Source organism: Lutjanus erythropterus, chromosome 10 (assembly GCF_056507025.1).
Source record: "Lutjanus erythropterus isolate fLutEry1 chromosome 10, fLutEry1.hap2, whole genome shotgun sequence".
Classification (NCBI taxonomy): domain Eukaryota; kingdom Metazoa; phylum Chordata; class Actinopteri; order Lutjaniformes; family Lutjanidae; genus Lutjanus; species Lutjanus erythropterus.
Genome location: NC_139326.1, coordinates 14,504,725 through 14,527,259, shown reverse-complemented (window position 1 = coordinate 14,527,259; position 22,535 = coordinate 14,504,725). Strand labels below are relative to the sequence as shown.

Below are 22,535 nucleotides of genomic sequence, written 5' to 3'. Positions count from 1 at the left end.
AGCTGTCGATGGAATTCAGACTTTAACGAGCCAGAAGGGAGAAACGGAGGAAACACAAGGTGCATAAATGCTCCAGTAAGCCAGGACCAGACCTCTGAAAACCCTGGGAGATCACAGCGGGAGGGGGCGACTCCCACAAAGTTTTTAAAAAAAATTAGAAAAACAGACACAGGAGAGAACTAAACAAGGCTCAACTGCAGCCAGACTCATCACAACCTGGCAGCCTGCTGCCTGAGCCTGGAAAAGAGCAGCCAGTCAGCCTTCCCACAATGCAACGCAGTGTAATGCAGACAGGAGGCAGCCGGCAAAACAACAAAGTTCACGGGTGTCTGTCTAGCGGAGAGAAGGAGACACCTCTGTTGATGCAGCAGACACAACAACAGCGCCGACCCAAAACACATCAGAGAGGCAGAGAGAAGAACAACACAGAGGGGTATAACAACATCAAACATGTGCAGCAGGCTTTGGCAAGTGCACTTGGCAGTGAGCAGGCAAGCAGGTTGATGAGCTGGGGGGGGCAAACATGTTATTAAGGAAACATAATTACAGTTATAAATTTCTGTGCCATCTAGAGGGTAAAGAGCAAAAGAAATCAAGAAAAAAGTGTAAAGACGCAGAGAGCGAGCGAGTTAAATAAGTGTTTTCTTCTTTTAATGGGACTTCGAGTGTCTCTCTTTTCTAAACAGATTTACTCTTAACAGCCAGACTCTGCTTTCTTGTTTTCGCCCGGCACAGCTTGAGCATGTCAGATATTTTCACTTAAAATATGAGGTAAGTTAGAGACACAGAGAGAATGTGGAGCTATGAAGAACAATGAACCTTTAAAGTCTCTGCTTTGTAGGCACAGCTGAAACACTGGAGGATTTCAGTGGAAAAGCTATTCTTTTTACATTCTGTCCTAATCCTGTAATCAAAAAATGTAGATACAAGAACCTGGCTTCTGTATTTGACACGTTGGGAGTGAGAATCTGTTGTCCTCAAAGTATTGTATTTATCAAATTAAGTACCCTTTTGGTTTTGTGGCCCAAACTCAGCTATTATATCAACACTAGCATCAATAAACTCTTACCAAAATAAAAGCTGAATTTAGCCAGTGGTTTTATGGTTTTATATAACTGGAACCAGTGTATCAGATTTTGCACACTGAGCCAATCAAAAACAAAAATTCAAATAATACACAGATGGGCTGCACTGAACAAAGTCTCTAAACTTCAGTAAACTTTTATTCCCTCATTTTCTCCCTCCACCCACATACATCTAAATGAATTTACATTAATTACTTGGGCTGGTAAATTAATTCATGTCAGGTGATTTTGTTTTGTTTAGCTGCTTGTTTGTTCTCTGAATGAGAAAACAGTGAGCGGGCTGTCAGTCACAGCCTGAAGAATTCTGAATGTGGGAATATGAAAGGTCAGTTTAAAGCAGCTGACTGATAGCGCCCACACAGATCATGAGTGATATCGCCGCTGTGGCTTCACTGTGTAGGTGATTATGTGGGGTTTCCACGATGAATGACTGCAGTCATGCTGAAATGCATTTACGAGAATAACTCCCAGTTCCTCCCAAAACCTCATAAACATTTTATTTTCTCCACATTAAATCATTTACATTTTAGCTATATCTGCTGATATATGTTGTCGTTATATGTGATGATCCACGTCATACAGAGTGGCATGGCTTCATCGAACAGCCGACTGAAAAAGTAATCTGCAACTTTTGATAATTGATTAATTATTTTAGTCTGAAGCAAAACTATCGATCATTTGCTCAATCATTCACTCTCAAATATGAGGATTTCTACATTTCAAGGGCCATTTTCCCCATTTTTTTGACAGACAAAAGCATAAATCGATTGATCAAGAGTACAATCAGCAGATGAAACACTCGACATGAGACAGACTGTAACACCTAAACATGTTGCAATAAGTGAGATGTTCTGTCAAAGGTCTAACTCTGAGTAAAGAAAAAAGTGAACACAAGCCTGCCGAACTACACACACCATATCTCAAACTGATGAGGACAAGCAGAATTGCTGAAGAAAAAATATTTCCTCATATATTTACTCAACATTATGCAGAGAATCATACAGTTCCAAAATGCAGCAATGCTCCTCTCGTTCACTGTCTAATATCATATATTTTGTCTTCAGACAGCCTTGATAATGTAGGAACATTAGTCTTAAACATTTTATTTTATGGATTATTTTCTCACATTGAGTTTGACATCTCAGAGATTTAGTTTTGATACAGAGGAAAAGTTACTGCCTCATGTTGCATTGTACATCCATGTCTGTCCAGACTCACATAATTCTGAAGACTCTGAGGGGATTTAATAAAAGGGATTAAGTGAAGTGTGTATTTTGGCAAAATGGAAGTTATCACTATATTGACATGTATCATTCCAGTGAATCATTTCCAGTGAGAAACATGCTATCTTCACTTATTTTTGCAGAGGAGGACAGGGGACTGATAGAGAGATAAATATTATTATGCCATGGTGAAGCTGACCTTTGACCTTTTTTCAATAAAATGTCATCACTTTATTTTTCATCTTATTAGATATTGCTGTGAACTTTTGTTATAATTAGCATAGGAATTCTTGAGTTATGAGCTGAGAACATGTTTTGTGAGGTGACCTTTGACCTCTGACCAACAAATTCACATCCACCTGTTCAGTCAGTTCATCCTCGAGTCCAAGTGGACGTTTGTATCAAATTTGAAGAAATTCCTTCCAGGTGTTCCTAAAATATCACATTCAAAAAAATGTGACAGATGTGAGGTCACAGTGACCTTTGAACTCCAACCACCAAGTGATCATTTGGGCCACGTTAGAGGAAATTACATCAAGGCGTTGGGACAGACGGAGAACCCGAAAACATAATGTCTTCAGCCTCGGCTGTTTGAAAGGCATAAAGAAAACAAATCATGTATCTCTAGTAGAAACATGAAAAAAATCGACTGGGCCTTTTTGAGACAACACCAGAACAAATAAAAACTTAACATTCACTGTGGCCATAATCATCCTTTAAGGTGCACCACAGCTTCATAAACATCCAATTACACTGTAACCTGAGACAAAAAAGTCATTAATGCCTCCACATTAGAGGAGAGACACTGAAGCCGTGAGGTCAAAAGAGGAGACATAGGATTTTAAAAGCACATTCCTCAAGTGCTGAAAGGCTTGATGCGAGTAATTTAACACAGGTATGTTGAAGCCTGCTTGGAAACACTCCCACCAACCCATTAATGCACCGCCAGCAGGTTAACAATTCAAATCTGATGAACACACACACGCAGACACAGCCTGAAACATACACTGCCTTCCAAGGAATTGTGAGAGCAACAAAGCAAGGAAACAACACTTATCACAGTCGGTGTTTATGTGATTTCTCTCCCCCCCCACCCGCTCCATCCCGTTCTGTCTCTCTGCCTTTATTCCTCGCTCTGTCTCCCTTTCATTGTGCCTCAGCCCCCATTTATTACCCCTTTTGTAGTACAGTATATTCAATACATAAACAAATACAGCTGCTGCATTTCATCTAGCCTGTGATTAGTCTTGTTGACTGCACCACAGCCTGCGAGAAGAACGCAAGAGAAACAGAGAAATGTGCCACAAACTCCCCCAGGATGACCACTTCTGGAAACTCTGTATTGTTTGTGAGGAGGTGGGAGTTTCTGTAATGTGTTTCTGTTGAGTTTATGCTTTGCTTTTCTATGGAGATCATAAATTCTCCAGACTGGAAATGAAGAAAATGCGGTTAGTGACAGTTGGAAAATAATAAGGAACTTATTATTGGACAGAATGAGAGAAGTATTTGTATCTAGCAGACTGACTTTGCTGCTGGGCTCTGTGTGTGTGTGTGTGTGTGTGTGTGTGTGTGTGTGTGAGTGTCAGACAGAGATAGCCTATACTGTATTTTATATCGTGCATATGTTGCATGATAACCATATCTGCATGTCCTCTTTGATCCCATTTAAGTATTTCTGTGTGTGTGTGTGTGTGTGTGTGTGTGTGTGCGTGTGTGGAGACTTTGTTACAACAAGATTGAGATGGAGGCGATCAATGCCCCAGCCTGGGGCCCTGGGAGAGTGACTAACCATCTAATTAGAGGGAAGAGGGAAGAGCCGGAGCCTTAAATGAATAATTAGTGCCTTCTTAGAGACCGGGCCAAACAATGCAGGGGAGAGATGAAAAATGGCCGCCTTGCTGCATCACTCTGCCTCCCCTGACAAACTAAATAGCTTGTGTCCTGAGGAATCCCAGGGGACTTGATACCGGGACGACTGGGAGATGAAAAGATGAGCAGACACTTTGTGACCACCTCAGGCGTCAGATAAGCGCAGCGATGAACTTCCATTTATCATCATTCACTTTCAAAGAGATCGACTTCTTGTTTGTCTACTGTGGCAGGCTGTCCTGGTTATCTGGAGTCAATAACAGTTCTAAAGTCCCCAGGAATGTGCAAAAAAGTTTGCCTCAAGAAGTTCAAATTCTGCTGCAATTTCTTCAGATTTCAGTAAGGGGATGTTGTAGAGTTAATTCCAAGACTTGTACATTTAAATTGTAAAGTAAAAGTGCATCATTCTTAGATCATTCAATGGGGACAACTGACATAAAACTAAACCGATTCAGTCTTACTACACACGAGTGGAAAGTGAGAATGTTTGAAACAGTCATGATTGTAGGTAACGTAACTTTTTGTTCAGAGGTTGAAAAAAGAGACAAAAACATATGGTCATTAATCAGAAGACCTTATGACAGGTCGAGTGGTAATGTGATCAGGTTCACACCTGTGAGGATGACACACTGTTTAAGTTTTCCAACTGGTTCAGTTTGCATTCACAAAGTAAAACTCAAACAGTAACTGTAAACTGTAAATACAAGCCATGTGACAGAAATGTAATTTGATTATTGCTCATACAGTCGGCCTGGAAAGAGACAACAAACAGCCCAGTGTTCTAGGTGGATTTCGTACATCAAGGAGCATCATCAGGTTCTGTTGATCTTGAGCGCAAATCAGCAGACTTTTGGGGACTGAACATATGACTGTCTCATAATTTAATACTGAAGGCATTTCTCTGTTCGTCCCTCGCCAGTCCACATTTGGCAGAAAACACATTATAGTTTAGCAGTCATCAAAACACAAATAGAAAACTTTTTGTGACCAATGAAATGACACATACCATAATTCGCTTCTGTGATTGGTTCAAATGGTGGTCACACCAGAAATGAACTGGTCCAGAGTTCACTTGACAGCAGTCTGAGACAACCCCTTTGAGGCGGCTGTTTGGTCCAAGTCCAGCATTCACACCAACCCAAATAAACCGCACCATGGGGGTGAGGGCTCCCGGGTTAGGTTCAACAACGTTTATGTAAACCCGTATTAAGTGTCATGCCAGATGTGCACATTAGATTGTTACATACTGCATCTTGTCTTCACAAAGTGGACATTTTGGTTTGATGGTAGCACAAGACAACAATTAATGTAGTGCTCAAATCACTGCATGAATGTGCACAGTAAATTTCACGTCTACAGATAGTGATTTTGAGATTAAGATTTCTAGTGTTTTGCATAGAAATTTTGGCCATTAGGGAGACACCTTTCAACTATTATCCAAAGCACATTTCATAGGGACGTCTGGGGATGCAAAAATCATTACGATTCAACTTTTTGACAGGAGTTGCCAAGATATTTGACTCTGGACCACACTGTAAGACAGACATGCTGGCTTTGTGGTTCTAAAGAGATTGCAGTGTCTGACAGTCGGCCCTCCTCTTTAGACAATGATATCTCGATATCTGATATTTTGCTGGAAGGACTGCCATGAAATTTTGTACTGATATTCATGGTCAGAAGGGGATGAAGCCAAATAAATGTTTGACTGAAATAGCTCAACAACTGCTGGATTGTCACAAAATCAAAAAAGACTTGCAATTCGACTTGGACTTTAACACCAATGACTTGTGGACTAGTCAGTCTTGACTTGGGACTTAAGTGATAAGACTTGAGACTTACTTCTGACTTGGAAAACAATGACTTGATCCCACCTGTGATACAAACATTAATGCTCCCCTCAGGATGACTTGTAGACTCTCCCTGACTTTTCATACACCTCAGCTGAATTTTGAGTGTTATGGCCTAATTAGCAAATATTAGCATGCTAGAATCTTAAAATAAGATAAACATTATAGCAGCTTAATATACTGTATGCAGTTAACATTGTTACTGGGAGCATGCTAGCAGGCTGATGTTAGCATTAAGCTCAAAGGACTGCTGTGGAGCCTCAAAGAGCTACTTGCACGGCTGAAGACTGAGATGTTTATTCCCTGACTTCATACTGACAATGCTAACAAATTTTGACCAAATGTGTCTGAAAAGAGGCAAAATAACAAAACAAACATGCCATGTGATCTTAAACAACACAAGCTTAACAATATTCAGTAATAAAATTTAATTTATTGCACCTGTGCAGGATTATGCAGCTCTGCATTTGGCTGCGAGCCCTCATTCCTCAGCACTAAATTGGTTGACCCACTATTCATCTCCTCCTCTTTCGAAACACAAGCACTAAACAATAGCCATCTACTTGTTCTCATTAGCAAACATTCTACACAACCAGCTCACCTCGTAATCAATACCTTTAATTCCCTAATGGCCCAGGCTGATTTAACCCCAGCCATGTTGGTTGAGGTAAGGAGCCAGAGAAAGAGCCTGAGAGATTAAATCTACCTGATGTCCTCTGGCTTGTTTTTGTGAGACTCTAGTTTCTGTCTGGGAGTTTCTTCACTGCACTGCAGGCAGGTATTTCCCCTGAGGGCAGGTGTGGGTGGAGCTATGAGGAGGTCAGAGGACAGAGTAAGATTAGCATGTTCAAAGCAACCTAACCCTCTTTGCTAGGAAAGGGCAAATCTGACGCAGTTGAAAGGGGACACGTCAAACTGACAAACGTCCGTACCACAAACCATCCAAATTAGCACCCGTCAAGCACCAAATAACAATAATAATAATCACGTATTCACCATATTCTCACGACGGCCTTTCTTCTCTGACGTCACACTCGGGGTGGGAAGGTCAAATGCTGCTGCTGTAGGATAATGTCCTACCACTGTTTCAGGTTGCATAAAATATATAAATCGACTCTTGATTGATCAGCAACTGAAAAGACAATTAGAGGGATATGGGGCCATATTTCAAAGTAAAACAAAATATTTGATAAACCAATAAACCTTTAGCTACCAACAACAGCACCACAAGCCAAGTGCTCTCTACTTTCATTATACTAAAGAGCAGGCAGACAACTCTAGTGCTGATATCTTCAAAACTCTGCAAAAACTCTGCAAAACAATCTAGATGGATAAATAGCACTACAGGCCAGAGGAAAAATATGTATTTTTGGTGTGGGGGGTGAACTGTTTCTTTAACCTACAGCAGACTCAGGTTGTTTTAAATATTTTCCAATTAGGGCTAGACATAAAGTACAGCTGACCTAGACGAAAGGTCAGGGGATAAACAGAGTTCTTGCAATTCATCCCGAGGGAGGCATAAAGAAATGGCCAAAATGAGCTCACTTCAAAAAAATGTCCTCTCTCCGAAGGTCTAAATCTCGGACCGGTTTTAACACTGTCAAAAGTGCAAGAACAAACACACACTCACAGTTACATACAGACACACACCCTTCTGCACTCAGTGATGCCTGAACCTGCCTCAGTATGCTGGTTGGGAGGGTTGATTGTGGTCTGAGCTGGTACAAGACCACCTAGGGGAAATATTCAGCCTCTGACAACAATGACAGGGAGCGAGACGAATACTGCAAAAACAGAACCTGAAAGCATCCCTGGTTCAGGCGACCACAACAGCCACGAGGCAGGGCTGTGGTGCTTCAGTCTGGGCTCGGTTTCCAGACCACATGTCCGACATGTTCGACTTGTCTCGGGCCTCTTGCTTATTTTGACTCGCACTTGTCCCAGGCATTCATACAGACGTTTGACTTTTCCTGCCTTTTATAAAACCTTCAAAGATGATTTTTTTTCTTAGCCTGATCTGCAGACTCTTATTTTCTTTACAGCACTGTAGTTTAAAGAATAACACCTGTGTGTATTCTACCATTAATCAGTGTATTGATTGGTTGGATGCACCTAGCTGGTGCAGAGACTGGTACACCTTAAATCATTGTTTTACTTGCATTGGCATGCTAATTGTTCATTTTGGTCTTGAATAAAGGCAGATTTTGCTATGGTGCTGTTGCATCTCGACATGAAACATCTCTGACCTGTTCTTGTCCCCAACTTTGGACTCAGTTAACATGGTCTTGACTTAGTTTATCGGAAGAAAATTAATCAACAATTGTCATGTCATTGGCAATGTCTAACAAATTCACACTTGACAATGTCCACAGTGAAACACTGCAATGGATAATGACATCATTAGCAGATCAAATCTCACATCCCTGCCACGTGAGCACCAGAACCAAAGTTAGCCAGCAGTTATAGTCAGGAAGCTAAGCTAAGAAAACAAACTGCACAAAAACAACAGCGCGACTAGAAACAAACACCGGTTACCACTGATGTAACCAAGCCGCAGGTTTAATAAGAAAATGATAAACAAGACATGGAGATGTAATGCTAGTGCAATGACCAGCAGCAACAGCTTCTTTTTCCCTCCCACGTGTCAAAAATTGAATTTTTCCTACAACTTTGGTCTTACAACAACTCCGGGGGGACACACTACCTCAAATACAGAAGGCTTTTAAATCGCAATATTATGATGATGGAGAGCTCACTGGTCAATGACTGTCAGCCATCTGCGATGAATGGCCCAACCCTTCAGGGCACCGTGAATGACTGCGCAAAATCTTCTGCCAATCCCTCCAGTAAAAGTTGAGATATTTCCCTGATTAAGTGACACCTTGATAAGTGACCTGCTGGTGGAACCAAAGGGTAATTCAGGGAATTGCTTGAACCACTAACTACAGCTCTATTCAGACTGCTGGTATGTTTCAAGTATTCATCCTATCGTCCACCAAGAATGTCCACTTGCTTTTTTATTTTTTATGTTTTTGCATTTCATAAAACTGTAAATTTAACAGCTTGTATCTGAGCAGAGAGGGTGGACATTTACAGCTCTGAGGCAGGGTAAGTTAAAAAAAGACTTGTGAAACACCTTGTAAACCTCTGACTCATGAACTGACAGCTCAGTTTCATCCCAGAAGGTTGAACAAGAGCAGCTTGTACAAAGATACCTGGCTGGACCAATCAGGACTAGCTGGCGGTTCACTCAGGTGTCCCACAACTTCAAAGTGCCTTTTAGTGGCTTCATAATTCACTCCTAATGAAGGCAATATCTCATCACTGCATATTTTCGTCAACGTTCAGTAATAAAACCTTGGCCCAAACACATAACTACTTTGTTTTAATGTTTTCAAGGTGTGGCTGGTTAGCTTGCCAGATGGATGTGGTGCCTCTGGTGTTGAGACTATTGTTCCATGGTGACAGACAAGGTTAATCAGGCATTCCCTCAATTGTTCACATAGATGAAAGCACAACTTACTGTAAGTGAGGTATTCAAGTAATACATCAAGTCAGTTGAATGTTGAGTCCAAACACACTGACAGCTCATAACAAAGGAACATCTTAAAATATCTCAGATGAGCTTGCAGGTATTGTGGTCCACAGGTAATGAGTCTTATTACCCAATGCAGCAGGTATTTTCTGCAATAGCAACATGTAACATAAAAAAAGATGCTGTTAACATACAGTATTACACTCTATTGATAAAAAAAAGTACATCAAAAAGTATGTAAAAGTTCCCATTAAGCAAAAATCCATGTTTTCCATGTTTTTATCACATGTATAATATGCTAGACACCACCTATACGCCAGTATGTGGCCCACAGTGACAAAAAAGTAGTTTTCTATATATCCTTGGAGTTTGTCTTTACACCGAAACAATTAAAAAATGTTGATGATTCATCCTGCAGTGAGGGGTGTATACTTAACTTGGGTTTAATGAAATGCTTTTTCACTTGATGCTGGTGAACATGGAGAGAGAAAACATCTGCTCACTGGAGCAGACTGCAGTTTTTCTGGGGGTCTGCCTTCACTGTACAAATGCACAACTTTATAATTTTATTCACTAATGAAACTGGATCATATTTTATGGAGATATTATTTTCTAGTTTTCCATCTGATGTCCTCCGGCTGCTCAGCTTCAACTCAAAGTTATTTCATTTCAAAACTTTCTCGATGGACAGACAACTTTAGCTTACTTTTTTGCTAAAGTAGCTAACCAGAGTGAAAACGACCAGTCACTGGGATGAACACATCCTCTGAAACCGACAGGGATTACAGTACCAAGGTTGCTGAGGGAGTTTGCTGATGGAAGGATACCTTTAGTTGTTGCTCAACAATAAAAATCTGGCCATGTTCAGTGGGAGCTCTCAGTCCAGAGAGAATCAGTTAACAGGAAAGCTCTACTTTCTACATCCATGGGCTGCAGAGCAAGGTGCACAGTGCACAGTGCAATTGGCTGGTGTAAATGCCAATCAACGTCTGAGACATGCCACCCCTTAGCTGCCTGTTTAACAGGAAGCACATAACCAATAAGCACTCATCTAGTCATTTCATGAGACCTTTAATCGATTGTTATGATGTGTAGTGTGATTGAAACCTTAATAGCACAAATACTAATTGGAGTTTTAAGTCAGAAATCTCAGCTCCTGGTCAGGTTAAAAGTTATTAACCTTTATTTACCTTTTATGATCTTACTAAAAGTTCACCTTTAAAGAGATCTATGCTGAGGAGGTTAAAAAAAAACTTATTTTCTGCATGCTAAAAGGTGGGAGGTGTGGGAGTTTATTACACACTACTATTCCTGGGTTTAACTTAACAATTCTTACCATTATCTTCCACATGCAATATATTCCAAATGAGCATTTTTCTAAAGGCATTGTCACATTAAGGGAAAGCTGCTGCATGTGCCTTTACTGCAGAAGAAAACAGTGGCACAACAAGTTTTTCTTGGTTATATGCTGTTGAGAGATGAGCTCACAACGCACACATCAAAGCGTCTTTGTCTTGGCAAGCGCTCGAGGACTTCACCCTTACATTTTCAATCTGTGTCAATCACATTCAGCCGGAGCATATCGTCAAGCAATTGCATGTCAGCTTAAAGGAGTCACACAAAAACAAAATGTCCTTCCAGTATGGAACACTCTGAAAAAGGAAACGCTCAACGGGAGCCATCACATTGTCAATCGTCAAGCCTTCTGAACTCTGCAGATGTCCAAAACACTCAGAAATTAAATTTGTAACTAAATGTTTTTATTTACACTGAACTGAATCATTTTTAACTAGATTTTCTTTAAAATCTCAACAACAAATCTTTTGCCATCTTATTAACCACGAATATGAATGCATATTTTATCACAAGTGAGTTTAAATGCATTTTAAATTTAAGCTAATCCAGCACCAGAAACCTGATTTTTGAGACCTCCCAGGAATTGTCTGACTTCTGAACTTGTGTAAAAATAAAAACTAAAGGCCTTTAATAATGGATTGAGCTGTCAGCTCTAGTTTTTATCCAGTGGACCTACTGGTTTAGCTTGAGGCTTCACTGGTAAATTCCTCACACCTCATTAGAATCTGCATTGCTCAGTCAGACAGCGTTAAGCCTTCTCTGCCCTATACGCACTGAGGATTGATGTAAATAAATCAGCATTGAACAAACCTACAACGCAGAGAAAAACATGTCTGGTTATTCCTTAATCTTCACTTTCAATATAACTCTAATAAATTACTGAAGTTGAGGCTCTACAATGTTAGTTTTCAGCAGATCATGGCAGGTCTGCTACACAGCAACTGGACTTCAATCAATAACAACACAAGGGACAAGTTTAGCTGAGAATTTAGCGGGAATGAGAAGAGCCTCCGAACCAGCGTCCACATTGACTCACATACTGGAAATGTCAATTTGTACAGTAGTCGATGTGCTTTGACAGCGCGCCTTTTTGAAATGTTTAGATAAATCCACCACATGATAACTGCTGCCATGAGGGATTACTAGGATCAACAAATGTCGTGACCTACACTATAATCCACCCTGTCAGACTATGTGTTTCTGGCCTCATATGACCTGCCAGGCAGTGCGCGCTCCAGCAGGGTGTGTCACCCTCACCAGGGTGGCATGACCCTAGATGACAGGGAACCCAGCTGGATAACAGACCAACCGTTGGCAGGCTCCAGGTGCCTCAGCGAGCGGCCACCAACTACCAACCACGCAACATCAAACGTAAGCAAAAAAGTAGACAAAACGAAGGCACAGACCAAACAAAACCCAGACAAAATGAAAACAAAGACCACTGCTGCCCTTTCTCTGGCACGCCGTGGTGTTTTTCAGCCTTTCGTTGCCAGCCGCAGACCGAGAACACTGACACTGAGAGAGCATCAGCGTTCTCTCACTTGGCAGCTGAAGCTCTCAAACACAGCAGATTGAGAACAGGCACCGCCAGAAGGTGAGGCACCACGTGGCGATTGTGGTTTCACAATAGATGAGACAGAGCGTTCGTGTCTGAAAGCTCCCTGGTATCCCTGCAGGGAGAAACCGTCTCCACTGAACAGGCATGTTTTCATGACACTGGATGCCTGGCTCACAGCACACTTCATCGCCTTTTCTTGCATTACAGAGCTGTGTATAACTAATGCCCCAACAGAAAGAGGAACGTTCATGTAAGACAGCATTTGATATGGGCGAAGCTCTCAGCCGTTAGAAATGGGCCACATGATGTTGCAAGGATGGGTTACACGCTACACAGTACTGGATACTTGACAAAAACGAGGCTGAACCAGCACATGGCAAACCCATCTGGAACAAAAGCTGGCCTAATTTCACCAAAGATAAGGGACGGGCCCTGCTCCGAACAGAGATGGTGTGGGCTGCTCTCCTCTTTCCTCCCAAGCCACAAAGGTTTGGGATATCGGCCTAGAAACACTGGGCTAAATGGACAGTTGTCTGAAATAGGTCAGTCAAAAGTCTAATGGGACACACACGAGCTCCTATACACATAAACACGCAAAACACCACAGACAAATACACGGACACACATACGGGCCAGGCAGCCAACAGGCATTATTAGATGGGTTAATGGGTCCTGAGCCATTCAAACAGCAGGCTTTAGTCAAGCATGCTGCTCACACAGGATAATGGTGGGATAGCTGGAGGGGCTGGGAGGTTCTTGAGGCTCGGTCGTACCTACTGCAGTGAAAAGTCACATCATCTTTAAGTCACAGCTTTGCCTCTCCACTGACTGATTACTACTGTTCACCACATCAACGTCATACATGTGCTGCATTTCAGGCTTTTGGCTTTTATACTTTTAGGGAAGATACAATACAGAAACTTAACCAAAGCTTTTTTGATCCATAAACTGGATGCTTTGAAATATCTTGGTCTCAATGGATATATAGATTTTACATGATTTCTGTTCTTTTTCCTATAAAAAAAAATTCTTATAATGATCAATTATTTTTCTTTGCATAAAGCTTTTTCTCACAGCTTATGTTTAAAACTTATATATGGGTATTTATCCTCCATTTATGAATTATGGAAATTATTATTATCTCGTGTTTATTTCTCATCAGTTTTAACTGTTATGTTTATGTCATGTGATTGCCTCCCATTGGTGGCAACACCTCTGTTTGTTCAAAGCCTTAGCGAAGACCTACAATGGTCAAACATGTTGGCATTTTAAATTATTTAGCCACTACAATAAAGGGTTTTCAGTGTTTTCTTTGTCTCTGTTACTGTTCACCATGCCTGGACTGCCTTCCTAATCATAGTGCTTGTATCTGTTGTGGCAGATATTGTGATTGTGCTATGGTTTACAATTAGTGATAATGATTATTTTTGGCATTGCAATTTTCATTTTCACTGAAAAAACTATTAAAATCATGATGACATGATATTTTTGGGATCTGTAGCAAACAAAAATTCTTTTTCTTACATCTGGAGAGCCAGTTTTGTAGGCCAGGGCATCTCTGCAGCACTATAGCACTTCATTATAATGCTATTTTGACTCATATTTTACCTTTATCAAAAAGCTGCAGCTTCTGCAATTTGTAAATTGCACTTGGTCATATTACCATTTTGATAATACTTCTATTATCTGTACAGCCCTACTAAATGCCTAAAATATTAAGGAATGAAAAGGTGAGATGTAGAGACAACAGAAGTAAAAAAAAAAGGTAGATAAATGTTTGGAAAAGAAATACAATAGAACATAAAGATGAAGAAGGAGGAATGTTTAACCTCAAAGGAAAATAGAAAAACATTAGGCTGATTACAATAGAAAGGGGGAATGTAATTTATGATGGAAGCAGAAAGTTAAATATTTATTGTAGTTAAAAAGAATATTTGTGTTCAGCTTGGCTAAATTTAAGCAGCTGCCTTTATTTTCCACATTGTTTTCATTCACCTGATTTTTTTTAGTTACTAGAAGTATGCAATAACACTTCTGACCTAAACTGCCTTGCACAGGGAAGAAAAATGTTTAGATAATGTTAAGTAAATAGTTAGAAATATCTGATTACCTTAGAAATATAATCATGTGTGACTGTTACTTAAAAAAAAAATAAAACATGCTTGCAGCAAATCACCATATCTGAACTTCTTCTGCAGGAATTCGCGATTGTTGGCGTAAAAAATGGTGCCGGTTGATCCACCTAAGTCAGTTCCCAACAGCAGTGATTAAAAAGGTGGAGGGAATGAAAGTAATGGGATTAAAGACAGGCGGCTCTTTGTAAATGTGTGCCAGACACACAAGAGCATGAAATTTCCCAAACAAAACAGTCCACCGTCACACACGCATTAATCCAGGAATTACTGGACAAGGACTCACACCCACATGCGAACGAATCACACAAATACATCAGGTAACAGGTAGATGCACATTATCACTCACATCAAAAAACGTGCCAAAACAAGCTACAAAGCCAAAGGGGAAACTGATGAAAAAATACAAAAACACACACACACACACACACACACACACACACACACACAAACACACACCGAGGCAGTGATTGACAGCTTGTATTAAAGTGAGGGCAGGCCCAGGCATGGCAGGAGGAGGGGTGACGGGAGGCAATTAGAGACATTTTTTAGATGATAATAGCTGTGTACAAGCTATACAGCCTATAAAAGCTATTCATAGCAGGCGAGCAGATGAGCATAGCAATGAAAATGGTTGGTCCTCTTTTTGCCCATGATATGGCCCAGAGGGCACAGAAGGGCAGAGCAGAGAGAGTCACAGAAAGAAAAAGATGAAGGAGTGGCAATAATCTCTTACTCTGGCATGTGGGGATGTCGCAGTATCTCCAGTAGATCCCGTCTTCGTGATCTGCAATGTAGCACCACGGCTGAACGTCCCCATCAGGATTCCTGCAGACACAGAGGGGTGAAAGTCAGACCATATCCACAATATGCTGGTAAAATCTGATGCAGATGCTCTGCCACACTCATTTTTCTATTGTCTCTTATTCAGTTTGTGATTACTTATTTTGAATGTCAGTAAAAACCAAACACACAATACAGGTGTTAACTGTATTTATGCAGATTTTTCACACAACTGTGTGGTATAAGATGCAATGATTAGTTACTCAGTTCATTGGATGAAAATCAGTCAGCTATTTCCATGCTTGAATAATCATTTTAGTCCTTTTTTTTACAGAACCAGAATCATCACCGTCAGTTTGGGAACCACTGACTTAGAGACTGTTTTTTCCAGAGGATTACAGAGGACTGATTCAATCAGAGCAAAGCTGGCCTTTGACTTTTTTGGATATAAAATGTCATCACTTAATTTTTCTTCCAATTAGATATGTGTGAAAATTTGCTATAATTAGCATATGAATTCTTGAGTCATGGCCAAACACATGTTTTGACGTTTGTACCAAATTTCAGGAATTTCTCTTCAGGTGTTGAGATACTGCGTTCACAAGAAATGGATCGATTGACATTTGCTGAGGATTTGCTGAGGAATGTAAGAATTTGTCATTGTAAATTAGGAAAATAAAAATACAATGAATGTGCATCATTTTCACAAATGAACTGCGTTTTCAGATTCGCCTGTCTTAGTGTGGAAGTGGAGGTGTGTGTGGAGGGGTACCAAAGTAGAAAAAGATAAGGGGGCGTGATGGCAGGGATAGAAGAGCAAAACAATAACACAAAGATGAACTGAGAATGTGGCTGCAGAGAGAGGAATACTCAATAATGTTTCAGAGGGAGATTATCTTGGCTGTGTCAATCATCCCCCAGTAGCACCCTTTGGCGCTTGTTGGTTTAGCCTCTTCCTCTGCGCTCCGGATTCATGACCATGCATGTCAGTCAAGGGCCAGACCCCTGGGTCTTTGATGGGTGGAGGTGGTTGGAGGCTGGGGGGGAAAGCTCTTTGTTCGGGGCCAGACACAGACCCACAAAAAAAAAAGAGAGGATGGGTGATGGGGCAAAGCTTTTGTCTGAGGCTGCGGCCTCTTTTGAACCTCATCAAGGCACTTTTAACCCATCATAATAAGGCTGACAGGCCCCTCGGTGCTTTTGCTTTTCAGTTTCACTTACAAAAGCGATGAGAAGCAGGATTGAAGATGGAAATACCTAAAAGCTTTGTGCAGGCTCCATATCTCCAGGGAGATCATGCGACTAAATCATGGCCTTTATGGCAATTTCTAAATTGGAGATACATGAAATCAAAGCAGCTAATATGCAGTCTGGGTTCATCTTGATGCTGTTTCAGCTCCTTAAAGGAATAGATCAGATTACTTGATGTAGGGTTGCATGAGGTACTTATTAATAGTCGGTGTATTAGCTATAGTAGATGCCAGTTGGCATGCAGCCAGTTTGAAGAAGCAGAAAGACAAGCATGGAAGCTAAGCAATGAACTGCTGCAGACAGGGTCAGCATCACTTAAGAAAAACATCCACCCAGAAAAGTCTATATCAAATTTAGTGTACGCTATATGTAGAATATTTTTTTTACCGCCACAGTGTGCCATTAGACAGCCTTTAATGACAGGAAACTGTCTTCATATAAAACCTCTTTCCAAACCAACCAAACACAATACGATTTTACTTTGCAAAAAGCAGGAGGTGGTGGTCTACCGCTGCCTCAGTCTGTTAGTTTGTGTTATTGTGTGACTTCTTTGTTTTAAAAGGATAGTTCAGGTTCACCAAAAGTCACAGAATAACACAAATAAACTAACAAATTAAGGCAGTGGTTGACCAGCAGATCCTGTGGTCTGCAAGGTAAAATTCCTAATTTTGCCTATGGAGTTTGATATTGTGAGTCTGATATTAGTTTTGTTTAGGTTCACCTTTAAGTGGCTAAAATACCTTTTGCTGCTGTTTATGTCCACAGCAGTTCATTGCTTAACACCATCTACACACTGATTTTTGCCAAGTACCTCATAGAAACCTACATCAAATAATCCAAACTATTCCTTTAAGCTCTACATCAGGAATACTGTGACTCTGTAAAAATACACATCTTGTGGATTAAAAAAGCCTTCTAAGATGACATTGCTATTTTCTTTTTTTTCAGACCTGACTGTAATTGCTGGAGACCTTTTCTCTTCTCCTTTGACACACCTCATTGTAGCATCTTGAAAAAGCCCTGGGGCGCTGCACTATCCCGTTTCGCCTTTTGTGAGCGAAGTTGTGAAGGGCGTTTCCATTTCTTTTCTTCTCCTATCAAAAACACTATCCAGAGTTTCCTCCTCTCTTTTCACACTCAAAATGAGGTATTGACAAAGATGTCGTTGTTAAGACTTTCTGGGTTGAACTCAAGTTTAAGTGCCTTTAAGCTTTTCACTTTCAATATCTGGCAAACAGTCGTCGCTCTTTTTCCTGCGGCCTGTCGGTGACGGGGCTATGTGAAGAAAGAGTTCATCCAGTCACATCTTCATTTATTCTTTATTGGACCGTTCTGCTATCAAAACAACCTCGAGCGCCTCTCAGCCTGAAATTTTCCCATGTTCACAGGAAGCCAGCCGTGTTTTCCAGTAAATTTCGACACCGTATCATGAGGCCAGATCTGTTTGTCGCTCCACCCAGATTGGAGGCAGACACCTGTTTGTTTAGCCTGAGGCTACTGCTGAAATGAAAAGAGCAAAAACTGGGTCCAACCACCAAAACACTGGATTACATACCCTCTCTCTATTTCTCTCTCCCCCCTTGTCTTTTTCATGCCTGTCAATGCGTAATAGCCCCTATTTGAAATAAGACTCCCAAGAGCTCATCTAATGCCACTTATGTAATTTACTGCACTTTTAATCACCCCCTAAGGAGGCAGACGTGAATTAAAACCATCAGCATTTAAAAAAAAAACGTCTTCAGTAGACCACCTATCCCATGTCGGCAGCTTTGATCAGTAAACGATGTGGTGTGCCCCTCCGAGCTCTCTCTCCCAAAACCCTGGTCCCCACATAGTGTTTCTTTCACACACATACCTGCACACACCCTTTTAGCAGAAGCATGGGAACATCGTCCACAAGGGTGAGGTGAAGAGGCCAGCCCACATGACAGAGAAATATAATCAATCCTGCCCCAAGGTGCCAGTGTGTGTGTGTGTGTGTGTGTGTCCATGTGAGGGAGGGGGAGAGGAACAGAAGCTGGAAAGCAGACAGTCTCAGATTAGCCGAGTTGCCACAGTGCAGATAAGAACAGACCTCGATGGAAGGAAGTCCGTTCATTTAACCCAGCAATGAGAACAGAGGAAGACTTCAGCTCTTTTGGAGACAATCAGATAAGAGTTTGTCACTGTGTGTGTATATTAGAGCCCCACACCTGAAATTATTGGCCCGATATTGTCCTATCACCATTATATCTGTCTATATTGGCATCGGCATGTATGTTGTCCAATATGTGGTTATGCGAAAACTTTTTTCCAGAGCATAATACATATAGTATTTAATTTGTTAGCAGTATTCTGTGCATATTTCATCCTTTTTCTTAATTCGTCAGTGACTGCCTGCCTCCTGCCTGTCAGACCACATCAACATATCGCTCACTTTGACCACTGGAAACATCTACTCTTTCTAAAAGATTATTAATGATTTCTTATGACTTTGACACAATATTTCAAGGTATTCTGTGATAACAATATTCTAAATAATATGACAAAATCCTGAAAAATACTGGAGCACTCCTCACAGGAATTTGGGCTGTCCTTGTACTCAACCGGGTGCTTCTGCTTTAGGTGTTGAAATCAGTTTGCCGTATCGGCTCCTTGCTGTTTTAATCCTCCTGCACTTCACATTGTCATTAATTATTATACATCTGATCGCTCCCCTTCTTCAAACTAGAGCCAGTAGCAACCTCACTTTCTCTTTCAGCCCCACTTGTTGTTGCTGTGTGTTACAGTGTGACGCCATTATCACAACATATCACAAAATGAATTTTTCCTATCATGGAAAAAATTATAACAATATATCATGAATGATACAAGGTTGGATAATAACGTTTATTGTTAATAAAGTATTCTGCCTCCATTTGATATCTTTGTCACAAGTGATAACCACTTTTGAGGGGTCGTTGCAAAACTTGTGTGTTTATGTATATATTCTATATTCTGTATAAAGAATATCAACCAGTATGTTGATATCAGAATTTTTTTTACTCCTTAATATCTGTATCAGCCCAAAAACGGAGTATCGGCCAGGCCCTGGTATACACACGTGTGTTTATATGTGTGTGTGTTGCATTCACATCCATGTGCGTCAGAGACGGCCCGCTTGGCTCGCACTGGAAGAGCTTGTTGAAACACTCCCATACCCAGAGGTAGATCAGAGAAGATGTTTGGACACTTAATTGGCACAATTACGCTGATTGACTCATTTTGCTCGGAGTGAGCCACACACTTCAGTTCAGAGCAAATTATAGCCACACTGCGTTTTGCCTCACAGGCTCTCCGGTCCTGCATTTGAAGGCAGAGAGTGTCTTACATCTGAACACGGAGAAAAACAGCTGTTCTCGGCTGGCTGCTGTTCAAAAGGTTTCCTTTAATAACCATTTTCCACGTACCTTAATCAGAGAATTTATGACCATCTTTAAAATGTCTGGCACTGTGAAACTATATATAAAAATTTTAAAATCATTTACATCAGACTATGTGGGCAAATGCTGGAAATATCATGCTTCTATAGGTGTTTTTCACAAGTTAAACTTTAAGTGAGATTCTAGGGAAACTTTTGTTTATTTAAACTAGTAGATATGTAAAAAAAAAAAAAAAAAAAAAAGAAAGAAAGAAAAAAAAAGATGAAAGCTACACTTCCCTCATTTTGCAGAATTGGAGAGAGGATAAATGCTGATTGGAAAGTGGTGGTGAGCGGCTTGTCTGGATTGGGATTTGAGGTCAACAGCAGATCAGAGTCTGGCAATTTACTGCTTGAAAGAAGACTCTTTAATTGACTTGAATGATTTAGCATGCAAACTGCTGCCTGCTGCTGTGCCGAATGAATGCACGTATTGAAGACGAGGGCTTGTTGGCTGTGGCTCGATATGTATAGTCTACTGTCTGTCCTTTCACGGTCCACTCGTGCTAAATACGATGTCGTGATGTTACAGTGTCAAGTGTGGCTGGTATTATACACACAACTATGTTCCTTGACTCATGTCTTTAAATATTTACAGCGATTTACTGGCAGAATATGGCAGAAATGGAATTTAATATTCATAAGTTTGATTTCATCAGCACATAATCACCTGCAAATAAGAATCGCTGTGTTTTTGTTACCTTGCCCAAATCATCCGAATCAACCAAATCAGAATATGTTATTCTGGAAAGAACAATTAATGCAATGCTTTTATCCAAAGTCCACTCCATGTTTACCTCGGCACATTAAAAAAGGTTGCATCTACCTTAATCACTGATTTAATCCCCCAAGATTATATGCTTCAACTATTGCTTTTCCAATTAATATTAGGTTCTATCAGTATGAAGCCAAATACATTTGGTTTTATTCATTCAAGATTTAAGATGTTTGTTCTTGAGGTTTCTGCCTCTACCACGGTACAACAGAGAGGAACAGAATTTTATTTGTGTTTGTGTGTGTTTGTGTTCACATCGGTGAGAAATTATCCAACAGAAAACTATAATCTCACAGTCTACAGTTTGGTTTTGTTTTTAATATTTCTTAACTATTTCTCTTCTTAGTTTTTCCTATGTCATCATAACGGAGACAGAAAAGCCTGTTTTTTGGGAGCAGATGGGTCAGACATTGACTGTTGTTGTTGAATGTTGTGAGTTTATCACCCTAAGCTTTCTAAGCTTGTTGTTAGCTGTGTATTGAACCCTCTGTGAAAGCAGCATTAGGGTTGGGTATCGTTTGGGTTTTATCCAATATGGCACTAAAACAATATTCTTAATTTTAATATTTGATAATGAACAATATATTAAACGTTAACACTTAAAAATATAATATAAATAAGTACTAAATACATAACAAATTCACATAATAAATATCATCATCATCATCATCATCATTGTCAGTGGTCTCACTATCATAGATGTTAATGGAAAGTCATTATGACATGTCTCATCTAGTGTTTCATATCTATGCTCCCCATCTCTGGACCATCTCTCAGCAATTTATTTAGTCATCCTAGGAAATAAAATCTGTGTCCCACCCACTAGATGTTTCTCTTGTTTACACATTTGTTTGTTGGATATCGTGACAGGCATTTTAACCCTAAGCTAATGTCAATCATATTGTCCAACCCAAACGGAGAGTTTTCTTCTCTCACTGCACATACATTTCATCAAAAACACACCTGGGACCAGTGTCCTTCTCTTTGCAACTCTATTAGCTTGAGGCAGAAATCTCACAAAGTGATATCTCAAGCTCTGGGCAAATAAAACTTTTAGGTGAAAAACTATCCACACGGCTTGAAACCAAGTTTGAAAACATGATTGTGTGTGAACCGACCCTTCAAAGACAAATGTCCAAACATATAAAGGTTTTATTTTATTGCATGAAATTGGTTCCTATCCGATTCTGAGATTACTATAATGTTAATGGCTGGTGCTTTAACGCCACACAGTACATCTTCTCATGGGACACTTCTATTAACTTCTCCAATTTAACAAAGCAGCGCACTGGGATCATAATATAGTCATGGTGTGTAGTCAAATGGTGGACAACTTGGCTGCAGTTTGTGTGACCTCAGATTTGCACCTGACATCATGGAGATTCAATTACAATCAACTTGGGGAACACTATTCACTCTGGCATTTCCATTACCTCATCTGTGTAAGGGAAAAGCATTAGAAGCCATAGTGGACACCCATAAATTGTACAGTACACACACACCTGCATATAAATAGCTAGGAAATGGTTGGCAAAGCTATTCAACCAGCCACTGAACCGTCATGCACTTCACACCCTCATACTAATGCACCAGGGGGGAGAGGGCCTGTAGGAACATCAGATTGGAGGGAACAATAATATATAAATCAGGACTTTGATTTGTTTGATGTTCTTATGAATGTC

At 40.4% G+C, this 22,535-nt stretch overlaps 1 protein-coding gene across 2 annotated transcripts in view; it reads right to left on the bottom strand.

The window, feature by feature from the left end:
- The window catches only part of kremen1 (kringle containing transmembrane protein 1), a 77,770-nt gene that overhangs the window by 20,904 nt on the left and 34,331 nt on the right, over positions 1-22,535 (bottom strand). For both annotated transcript variants that reach the window (XM_084728352.1, XM_084728353.1), the window contains exon 3: positions 15,342-15,433. In XM_084728352.1, the coding sequence (XP_084584478.1) occupies positions 15,342-15,433 (92 nt within the window). The remainder of the gene's footprint in view (positions 1-15,341; positions 15,434-22,535) is intronic.